General features: G+C 41.4%; 1 protein-coding gene across 3 annotated transcripts in view; it reads left to right on the top strand.

The window, feature by feature from the left end:
* The first annotated feature begins 4,981 nt into the window (after positions 1 to 4,981).
* The window catches only part of COG6 (component of oligomeric golgi complex 6), a 57,035-nt gene continuing 50,522 nt past the window's right edge, over positions 4,982 to 11,494 (top strand). For all 3 annotated transcript variants that reach the window (XM_080612609.1, XM_080612610.1, XM_080612608.1), the window contains exons 1-4: positions 4,982 to 5,123; positions 5,961 to 6,104; positions 6,465 to 6,536; positions 10,146 to 10,204. In XM_080612609.1, coding sequence (XP_080468735.1) covers positions 4,998 to 5,123; positions 5,961 to 6,104; positions 6,465 to 6,536; positions 10,146 to 10,204 — 401 coding nt within the window. In that variant the 5' untranslated portion in view covers positions 4,982 to 4,997. The remainder of the gene's footprint in view (positions 5,124 to 5,960; positions 6,105 to 6,464; positions 6,537 to 10,145; positions 10,205 to 11,494) is intronic.

Genomic DNA, 11,494 nt, shown 5'->3' with positions numbered 1-11,494 from the left:
TCTTTTCAGTGAGTTATAACAAACAGCCCTCCAACCAGGTGGCTGATTCAGCATCACATATATTATAGGCACTACTGCTGACTGTGAGGCATGACAATAAATCCTCAAGTGAAATAGCATGAGCTAACCAAAAATTTGAGAACTGTACATTCCTCTGGACCTTCAAGGGACACAGACAGGATTCACTACATGACTACAGGTTGCTGTCAGGGTGACCTTTGGCCAAATCAGTCACAGAGTCATACCTTAATTTGCAGAATGAGACCAACACTGCCTGAGATTTAGAAAAACTGTTAGCTCAAGGAATGGGCTGATGTGGTCTGGTGGAAATTATCTACAATATTAACCTCTCAGAAAATAAATGATCAAAAAATATAACTCTGATTGACTTGAAGACACAGAACATTTTCCTGTACTCCTGCCTATCAGCTGGATTTTCTAGCCCAATCACAGCACACAATGCTGGAAAAAGCTAATGAATCATTTGATGGCAGAGAATCAGTGAAGAACGTAAGGCAATGATGGATTTCATCTGGGTTATGTTGTGTGCAGTGGAGAGCCTGGCAAAGCTGAGTTCCACTCACCTGACCATCTATATGGCCTGCAGCATAAAGGGCCATAATCACTTTCAGAAGGATAGCATAGCTGAACAGCAAGCTCCTGTAACCAGCTTCCTGCAGATGAGGATTTTTTCTGTAGCTGCATCTAATATTCCTAAAAGAAGAACAAAAGATAAGTCTTGGTGTCCTCATGCAAATACTTCTTTCAGTTGTGGGGAGGTTAAAAAGTGCTCCCCTTATTACTTCTTCTCATGCACACATAAATGCATGCTGTTTCAGAATCCTATCAGTTCCCGCCAGCCCTGTGTTATGTGAGCTAGAAGCATTCTGGCTCATGAAACACATTCTTGCAAAAATGCACACCATTCAAGGAGCATCTGAAAGCAGAACTGGGTGCTTAAAAAGAAAATTCATGTCCCAACTGATAGAGGAGAATCTTTGTGGCTCCTTGTATATTTGTGGTATAACTTGCTGGACGAGCTTTGGCAATGGTCTTGAATTTTCTGACACCTGCGGTTCAGATATTCAGGTCTTGTTGCCTTCAAAGTGTGCCTTCCCTCTGTCAACTTATCCAACAGGTTAGCAGCATTTGAAATGTTCAAACTGGTAACAGCATCCAATTTATAGCTCAGAGGGAATCTTTCTAATAATAGGATTTTCTTGACATGCTTACGTACTAATTGCTCACACTTGTGATGACTGCATACTTTTTTATCTCTTCTGACATGGAGAAGGGAGATCCTGTCTCCCAGAAGCTTTGTCAGAACTAAAGGACATCTAAGAGGAAATAACATCAGTGTAATGGGGTGGAAGAACAGAACCTAAGGGAAACAAGTGTCTGAAAATACTTGAAAACCTGCTTGCTGACTAGCTGAGAGTAGAAACAAGTCACTGCACAGGCTGTTCAGAAAACCTGGCCTTTTATGTAGTGGATCCATGTCAGGAAGCAAACAAAAACAAAAATTAAATAGAAAAACATCCTATCACTGTCCCCATCATGGTAAGATTTTAGAAAGGTGTCATGGTTTAAGCCCAGGCCGTAAATCATAACCACACAGTCTACTTGCCCCCCCCCCAAGGGATGGGGAGGAGAATGGAAAGAATGTAACTCCCACGGGTTGAGATAAAAACAGTCCAGTAACTCAGGTATAACACAAACCACTACTGCTACTACCAATAATAATAATGGTAAGGGAAATAACAAGGGAAGAGAATACGATACCGCCCGCCGGAAATGAGCCCAACAGAGAAAAGGGACATGCCCTTCCGGGTAACTCCCAGTTACATCCCTGGGCATGACATGCTGTGGTATGGAATACCTCTTTGGCTAGTTTGGGTCAGGTGTCCTGTCCCTGCTTCCTCCCGGCTTCTCCTCCTCCCTGGCAGAGCATGAGACTCACAAAGTCCTTGGTCAAGGGTAAGCATTCTGACCAGTAACTGAAAACATCAGCTTTATCAGTATTATTCCAAGGCCGAAAGTCAAAACCACAGCACTGCACCAGGTACTAAGAAGGAGAAAAAGTGACTGCTGCTGCTGAACCCAGGACAAAAGGGGGCTCTGATCATATAATATTTTCATTAGATAAATGAATCAAACTAAAAGAAAAAAAAAATGTGAGTGAAAACATTCAGAAGATCAGTGCTCCATCATGGGCAAGGCTACTCAATCCGCTTGCAGTTCTTTTCAGGAAAAGCCTACAGAAGAGCAATGTGAAGTCTCCAAACTCCTTAAGAGGTAAGCTACTGCTTGAGACTTCGCTTTTTGAACACCACACCGTCAGACAAACTGAGAGAGACTTTAATTTGCATATGCAAGGTGCTGTTGTTTTCAGAGCTAGTACCACAGTGGGACCCTTGTCTTCTTATATAAGAGCTGTGTGCTGTAGGCTTTCTCTGATGGGGCCACACAACTAATAGATAGGGGCAAAGCAGTTGACATCATCTACCTGGATTTGTGCAAAGCGTTCAGCACTGTCCTGCATGACATCCTTGTCTCTAACCTGAAGAGATATAATCTGATGGATGGACTACTTGATGGATATAGAACTGGCTGGAAGGCAGCACGCAAAGAGTTGTGGTCAATGGCTCAATGTCCAGTTGGAAAACAGTAATAAGTGGCGTCCCTCAGGGATCGGTGTTGGGACCGGTCTTGTTCAACATCTTTGTTGGTGACACAGACAGTGGGATTGAGTGCGCCCTCAGCAAGTTTGCCGATGACACCAAGCTGTGTGGTTCGGTTGATACGCTGGAGGGAAGGAATGCCATCCAGAGAGACCTTGACACACTTGTGAGGTGGGCTGATGCCAACCTTATGAAGTTTAACCATGCCAAGTGCAAGGTCCTACACCTGGGTTGGAGCAATCCCAGGCACAGCTACAGGTTGGGCAGAGAAGAGATTCAGAGCAGCCCTGCGGAGAAGGACTTGGGGGTGTTGGTCGATGAGAAAATGAACATGAGCCGGCTTCAGTGTGTGCTTGCAGCCCAGAAAGCCAACTTCATCCTGGGCTGCACCAAAGCAAGTGTGACCAGTAGGTTGAAGGAGATGATCCTGCCCCCTCGCTCTTGTGAGTCCCCACTTGGAGTATTGTGTGCAGTTCCAGTGTCCTCAACATAAGAAGGACATGGAGCTATTGAAGCAAGTCCAGAAGAGAGCCACGAGGATGATAAGGGGACTGGAGCACCTCCCGTAAGAAGACAGGCTGAGAAAGTTGGGGCTGTTCAGCCTGGAGAAGAGAAGGCTGCGTGGAGACCTCATAGCAGCCTTCCAGTATCTGAAGGGGGCCAATAAGGATGCTGGAGAGGGACTCTTCATTAGGGACTGTAGCAATAGGACAAGGGGTAACGGGTTCAAACTTACACAGGGGAAGTTCAGGTTAGATATAAGGAAGAAATTCTGTACTGTTAGAGTGGTGAGGCACTGGAATGGGTTGCCTGAAGAAATGGTAAATGCTTCATCCCTGGCAGTGTTCAAGGCCAGGTTGGACAGAACCTTTGGCAAAGTGGTTTAGTGTGATGTGTTTAGTTTGTTTAATGTGAGGGGTTGGAACTAGATGATCTTAAGATCCTTTCCAACTCTGAACATTCTATGATTCTATAATTCTTTCCATGGCATCTGACCTTCATCTGCATACCAGCTTTATGTCATTTGGAAACGCTCACAGATACCCCTTCATTGCACCTCAGTGCTTGAGATGGGACATGTCATGGCTGCAGCACATAAGTGAAGCATGCAGCCGGGCTCCAGGGGATGTTTGAGCCAAACCATCAGAGTGGCAAGGCTGGAGGCCCTGTCCAGGCTGTCCTGGGGTGTCAAGGCTGATGCTGCCATGGCAGGAGATGTGGATCCCACCACAACCCTGGTTCATGGAGCCACATCTCCTCTGCACCATGGTGAAAGGCAGCTCTGCCACTCTTAAGCCACAAGGAGACCTCAGGGGTAGAACCTCTGTGGCAATAAATGCACAGCCAAAACAAGATACCCTCCTCATTTTGACACATTTTTCCTGTCATTGCTATTAGCTTCTGCAATAAAGAATCAGAATGGTTTGGGTTGGGGGGGTCCTTAAAGATCATCTAGTTCCATCCCCTCACCACAGGCAGGGACAGCTTCCACTAGACTAGGTTGCTCAAACCCCGTTCAGCCTGGCCTTGAATACTTCCAGGGTCCATTTACTTTTCCTTTTTAGTTATGATTGTAACAAAAGCATTTATTTCATGCATTAAATCATAGAATCACGGAATCAGCCAGGTTGGAAAGACCTCTGAGATCATCAAGTCCAACCATTAACCCATGACTGCCAAGTCCACCACTAAACCAGGTCACTAAGAGCCTCATCTACAGAGTTTTTGAACACTTCCAGGGATGGTGACTCCACCACTTCCCTGGGCAGCCTGTTCCAATGCCTGACCACCCTCTGTGTAAGAAATTTTTCCTAATGTCCAATCTAAACCTCCTCTTGTGCAGCTTGAGTTCATTACCTCTTGTCCTTTGACTTGTTACTGGGGAGACCAACCCTCACCTCATTACAACCTCCTATCAGGTAGTTGTAGAGACCGATACGGTTTCCCCTGAGCCTTCTCTTCTCCAGACTAAACAATCCCAGTCCCCTCAGCCATTCCTTATCAGACTTGTTCTCCAGACCCTTCACCACTTTCACTGCCCTTCTCAGGGCCCACTCCAGCAATTCAGTATCTTTCTCGCATTAAGGGGCTCAGAACTGAACACAAACCACAGCTATCCGACCGCAGGAAGCGAACCCTCTTTCTTACCACCATCTCAAAATGATTGATTTATTCCCCCGAGTGCCAGCTGTACCAGGGATCCAACCTCCTCACACCTAACGGCCGCGGGCCGGCGCCCTAGGCCAGGCCGGAACCAAAGCCTAGGGAGCGTGTTTCCGCCGGAGCCGGTCCATCGCCGCGGCGCTGGGGGCAGCCATGGCCGACACCGCCGCGCCGCAGCTGCCCGCCGTGTCCACCCCAGGGCTGCCGGCTGCCCCTGGCAGCAACCCGCTGTCCCGCAAGCTCAACAAGATCCTGGAGACCCGCCTGGAGAACGACAAGGTGGGGCGGGCGCGGCTGAGGGGCGAGGCGGGGGCCGGGGCCTGCCCGGCGAGGAGTGTCCTGCGGGGAATCGGCCGGATGAGCCGTCCGGGGCAGCGAGCCCCGATAGGCTCCGGGGCTTGGAAGCGAGCCCGTTCGTACCCTCAGTTCCGCTGCGGAGGCGCAGCCTGACGTTTGCAGCGCTCATTAACAATCAGGTTCATTTCTGCTGCTCCGCTGACATGCCAAGCACCTGCCCGATCCCCTCGGGTCGGAGGGAGGTTTGTATTGCTTAGCTCGGGCGCGGGTCTCAGGCTTGTTTGGTTTAAATGTTTTGTAACTGTGGTTAGCTCATGCTTTAGCCGAATGTGATCTTACTGATGAAGACTGTACTAAAATACTAGTCAAAGTTCTGTGATATAACATACAAGTATATTCTTTGGAAATTAGGAAAAAAAATGGATATTAGGAAACATCTCTTCACAGAGGGATAATCAGGCATTGGAACAGGCTGCCCAGGAAAGTGGTGGACTCAACATCCATGGAAGCGTTCATGACCGCGTAGATGAGGCCCTCAGTGACATAGTTTAGTGATGGTCTTGGCAGTCCTGGGGTAATATTTGGACGTTAAAGGTCTTTTCCAACCCAGTTGATTACATAATAAGAAAGACTCAGCAGTTATTTTACTTGTTTATGAACTGATCTGGATTGTGTTTAGGTAGTTTTTTGTCTAAACCCAGTAATAGTGTAGTTTGGTTGTTTTTTATAAGACCACGGATTTGCGATGGTTACACACAATATAACCAGCTTCTTTGTAACTGTATGGAAAGTTAAAATGGTTTTTGTTTTATTTTCTAGGAAATGCTGGAAGCACTCAAGGCTCTCTCGACCTTTTTTGTTGAAAACAGTTTGCGCACCCGAAGAAACTTGCGTGGAGACATTGAACGACGAAGCTTAGCCATAAATGAAGAATTTGTTCACATATTCAAGCAAGTTAAAGAGGTAGCATTTTTTTGCAGTGTGGCTAGCTGTCTTGCAAGAGTACTGCTATGTAATTTAAAGTTTAAACAAAGAAAAAAAGATTAAGAGAGAGTTTGACTTTCCAGGACAAATGTACTTTTACAGTAAAACCATTTCATCATTTGTTTCATTTGATGAAAAGTCTTGCTCAGAGAGAGGTGGTATTTCAAACAGATTAAAATCCCAAGTGGACATTGATCTTTAGAGGTACATCCTCTCCATTAACAGGGAGTCTAGAGCAAATCCTTGTATCTTGGGCATCTTGTTTTGGTGGAATGAAGCTGGGCCTAGGCATGGCATTTCTGATTTAAATCACAGTTACTGATATTTGAACTTATTTAGGAGCTTGAGAGTATAAATGAAGATGTACAAGCGATGAGCAGCTGCTGTGAAGATATGTCCAGTCGTTTGAAGGTAATATATGAAAAGATGTTCTTTGTATATGTTTCAGTTTGACATGCAACTATTTTCTTTTAAAAGTTGGAGTACTAACAGTGACACCAAGATGTTTCCATAGTATGCAAGTTATATTACTTTAGGACATTAATTGGTTTCTTTTACTTGTTTAGAAAACGTGTTAATTTCTTCCAAATTGCACTTCAGTATGCAGCAATATACTTATATTGAGAATAGTGGTGTGAAATCCATTTGAAGAGTGAAGAGAAAATATTTTATTAGATTGGATATGTGTGAGACTAAAGGTTTACTTACATTTGTGTACTTAAATTTAAAATTTGTGTACCTTTCCTACTGACAACCTCTCTTGTGTTGGTGTTCATATAAATACCTCAAATATATTCATAAGAAAGTATCTTCTAATCCGAAGAGGGAGACAAGTCTAGTGTGCCAGTCTTTTTCTCTTGATTTTGTTCCATAAGTGTTTCAGAATGTTGATATGCAACAAAACCAATTCTGTTCCATATTAATCCCGAATCCACAGCATTCTAGGGGGGAAAAAAGTTGTGTTTTAGAATGTGTTACTAAATCTAGGTTGGGTTTAGTGTACAAGGTTTATGTATACTGAAGTGTGGATGTTTTGCTAAAGCAAATCTGTTCTGAATATAGCACAGAAGCTGTAGCATGTGAATGAGAATCCTTCAGTAAAAAATCCTGTGACAACAGTGGTTTTTACCCTCCTTATGTGTGTGTGTGGGTACATTAGGTGTCCTCCTACTTAGAGGAATAGGTTTCATAGCCGTTGTCTGTAATTCCCATGAGAATGATTGTAGTTTGATGAACATTTTCCAGAAACTGTGAATGTTTAGTGTAGCTCTCTGCAGCACTTAATTTGCAGTTGTGGTGGCAATGGATAAGGCACCTCAGAGGTCTCAGATCTCTTTGAACACAGTTAATGTGGTTGTGTTCTCTACTGCAGTTCAGGAACTATTTGATGAAACTCTTAAATGCGGAAATGAGTCAAGTGTCCATGCAGATTTTTACTCTTGTCTGTCTTTAGATCATTAATTGTAACTATCATCTGTGATTGTATTTTTCCAGAGTAGAGCCACCCTGCAAAGTCAGTAGGTAGTTTTGTTCTGTGCCCTGCAGGAGATTTCCTCTACAGCCCTGCAGAACTTGTAATTTGTATCACTTCAACCCATGTTTTCTCTGTCTGCATGAATGTAAGTTAATAAGCCCATGAACTAGCACTAGGTTGTCAAATACTCTGGTATTTTATCTGTAATAGAACATGAAGACTTGCAGGCATGTGCTCAGGCTGAATGAGAAGACAAATGAATTAACTAGAGCAAATAGAAGATGCAAAGACAAGAACCTATAGCATGTAAGGCAGAAAGGTGTGCAACGACAGCGATGTATTAAGAGAGCAGAACTAGCACAAGATATGAAAGGGATTATATATTGATAAGCCAAAAAGCTTTTCACCTTTTTTTGTTTTATAAGTTTATAATATCATGCAATCCAAATAACCAATCAGATCTGATTTCAGGACAATGACTTAATAAATGCAGTGAAAGGGAGAGAAGGAAGTAAGTGCTGCAATGGAATAAAGAAAGGTTGAAGGATAATGCAAGTTTTAATTAGTATACTGAGGTGGGAAGGAAGAGAAAAATATTTCTATTTTGATCTGCAAGAAACCTCAAATACCAACCTTCTGATTTTTTTGTTTGGCTTATCTGACTCTTTTCTACCAGTTACCTTGTTTTGATTTGATGTAAGCTCTTGCATCACATAGATAAAATAACAACAGTATCTGGCGTGCATTTAAGTGCATGGAAATAAAACCTGGCTTCCTGATATTTACCTAGATCGAAAAAATCCTCCTTTTCCTACCTTACTGCTGTCCTACAGTTAGCATTCTTCTTGGCAATCAGTACTTCTGTCCAGAAAATACTGGAAAGAAAGCAAGTTTCTTTTGTCTTTCTGGTTTATTAAAATCTGCAACTCTGAAGGAAGGGGGGAAAAAACCAGTCTGGAACTAGTAGGTTTACATACTGAATTGTTCAGTCTAGTCTTTTGTTCTGAGTCTTTTTTTATTTTGTTATGCTGAAGCATTGAAAATATTATTAAAAAAAGAGTTTAAAATACAAATACATTAAAACCCATCAATATTACAATTTATATAAGATACTAAAAGCTTAAAGGTAAAGTATTTTGGAACTACTAAATGTTCAGTAAATTCTGTTGAATTTTTATCAAATTTGCATTCAAGTCCTTAATAGTTTCCTTCAGAAAATTCAGCAAATGCACCTCAGTGGTGCCCACTGTCTATATTCATGGAACAGCTCAGGCTCCCTCTGATGACCAAAGTTGTACTTGAGTGGTTGCAGTTCTACTTTCACCTTTCAAAGCATTCCAATACCTTGACTACTTTTCCACTGTAACTAATGAAATGTGGCAGGATAGAAAGGCTGAAGTGAATCAGTGTGTGTATATTCTTACATTAGACCTTTCATGGGTTTCAAGACTGGCATCTCTATCTTGGCAAACACCGTAATATAGTGAAATTATTCATGGAGAATATCTTTTTAGCTGTTTCCACGTCTTCACTTGCAGTATTATTCCATGCTGAATGCATTTTGATTTCAGTATTTTTTGTTTGGTTAAATCTTCTTATTTTTCTGTCTAGATGATCACTGGTGGTATCCAGTGGGAAAACAACTCCTGGTGTCTTTTATGTTCTTGCAGAGTGATAAGTTTCAGAACTCTTTAACTTCAGTTGCAACAATCCCTTTAGTCATGCCTTCTGTCTGTAATCAAATTGTTTGTACATGGGTTCCCTTACATTGTCATCATTGAACATTTAGTACTGTGATGAACTATATGTTCATCACATAGAATGTTTTAGATTAGAAAACCTAATAGAATTGTTTAGGTTGGAAAAGACCTTTAAGATCACTGAGTCCAACTGTTAACCTAGCACTCCCAAGTCCACCACTAAACCATGTCCCTTAGCACCACATCTACATGTACACCAGGAATGATGACTCCACCACTTGCCCGGGCAGCCTGTTCCAATATTTGACAGCCCTTTTGGTGAAGAAATTTTTCCTAATAATCCTTCTTGGTCCTTACAGCTCTGTAACAGCCCTGTAAGCTGTTTGGACAGTGGAGCTAAACTTGCTTAGACCAGCAGAGCTGTATTCATGTTAAGAATGTCTGAATGAACAGTGGTACTGGGTGGTTTAGCATCTGAAGGAACTTGTTTCATTTTTCAGTTTGTAACAGCAAACAATTTATAGTCAACAGACAAACAAGATAATCGGAACAATTTCCAATATTTATAATAATATTTTTGTGTTAAATTAATCAATGGTATGTGAATATGAATGTATAAAGAGATGAAAATATATATGGACAAGGTTATTGTTGTATATTTTCATGCCTGAAAATAGGTAGAGTTAATGAATACTTCATTCAAGAAGGCATTTTGTTTCAAAGAGTACACTCTTTAAACTGCATATGGTCAGAAAGCTTCAAAAGTATTACATATTTTAAGAGTTGTGTAATACATCTGATATGTTTGTGGTTTTCACATGCTTAATGATTCTAATTGTATTCTAGGCAGCAAAGGAGCAAACCCAGGACTTGATAGTAAAAACCACGAAGCTCCAGGCAGAAAAGTATGTTTACTACCTTATTTATTTCTTTAAGATATGATAATACTGATGGAATTATCTTACAGATCTTATTCTGCCACTCTTATTTTCTAGTAATAACTTTAAAATTTATTTTTTTTATTTGTAATTTGTTTTTAAAACTGAGTTTGTAGCTCAATTGGAATAAAAATACTGAACTCTTAGTTTATTACAGGGGGTACAAAAAGGTAAGTACGTGTTAGTGCTTGTACCAATAAAAATTGGTCTTTTAGAAAAGAGAATCAATTATAGTGGTATAGCATGCTGAAAACGGATGTGGTTTACCTAATGTGAGTTGGTAATATAAGTTACATTGTTTTGTAACAGATGTGGACCTCCTCAGTGTTTCATCAGTTTTACAGGCTTCTTGTTAATGTATCATATCCAGTGGAAATCACTCTCTTGTTCAGGGGCTGTATGTGGGAACAGAAAGTTGGATTATAACCTACTCTGCTGTATTTAAAGCTAACTGTAAAGTACATAAGCGCTGTTCAATGAGCCTAACACAGACTACTTTTCCCCTTGGCTCTTTCAGCCTCTTGTGGAAGAAAAGATTTGTATTTTGCTCTTTTAAGTATTTTTATTCATAGGAAGGGGATAATAGGCTATGACAGGTTCAAGTAGTCTTTATTGTTTTTATGGCTTGGGTGTTTGGTTTTACAGCTTTAGGCTTTGTCAGTGTAGAAGAATGAATCTCCTTGCTTTATGAGCTTTCTTCTGAAAATTACCTAAAGCTCACTAGAGACTAGAAATAATTATTTCCAGTGATAAATTTCTAGTAGAAATTATGGCTTTGGAGAGCTCTGGGTGCACTTGCAAAATCAGTAGGTTCATGTTGTGGACTTCAGCAGGAAGTGGATTATGTCCCGTGAGAGTCTGTGAAGTTAGTGTGTAATCTGTACATATTTTAGAAGTTGAATGTAGCTGTATAAAATACAGTGCTGGTTGATACAAAATGAAGAATTTGGCAAAGTCACAGTTTAGTAAGTGAGCAGAAGTCAAGTAGTAGAAAACTTGTTAATTTAAATATATAAATGTGAAGTAGTAGGACAGAGAGGTGGTCGTATTTTTTGTAGTCTCAAGAAAAAGAAAGCTGCTTTGATTGCTTGTTTTGAAGCAGAATGGAAGATACCAAGACCAATCCCAAGTGGTGTATGTCTAATTGGCCTTAAATACTGTTAAAGGAGATTATGCACACTGTACATCAGTACTTCTATAATATAGTCCTTACAATAGTTCACTTAAAGGACTTTCTGCTAATTCCTTTTAAGAGGC

The sequence above is a fragment of the Psittacula echo genome (assembly GCF_963264785.1).
Source record: "Psittacula echo genome assembly, chromosome: 3".
Taxonomy (NCBI): Eukaryota; Metazoa; Chordata; class Aves; order Psittaciformes; family Psittacidae; genus Psittacula; species Psittacula echo.
The sequence above is the reverse complement of the archived record's forward strand: the minus strand, read 5'-3'. Positions and strand labels throughout refer to the sequence as shown.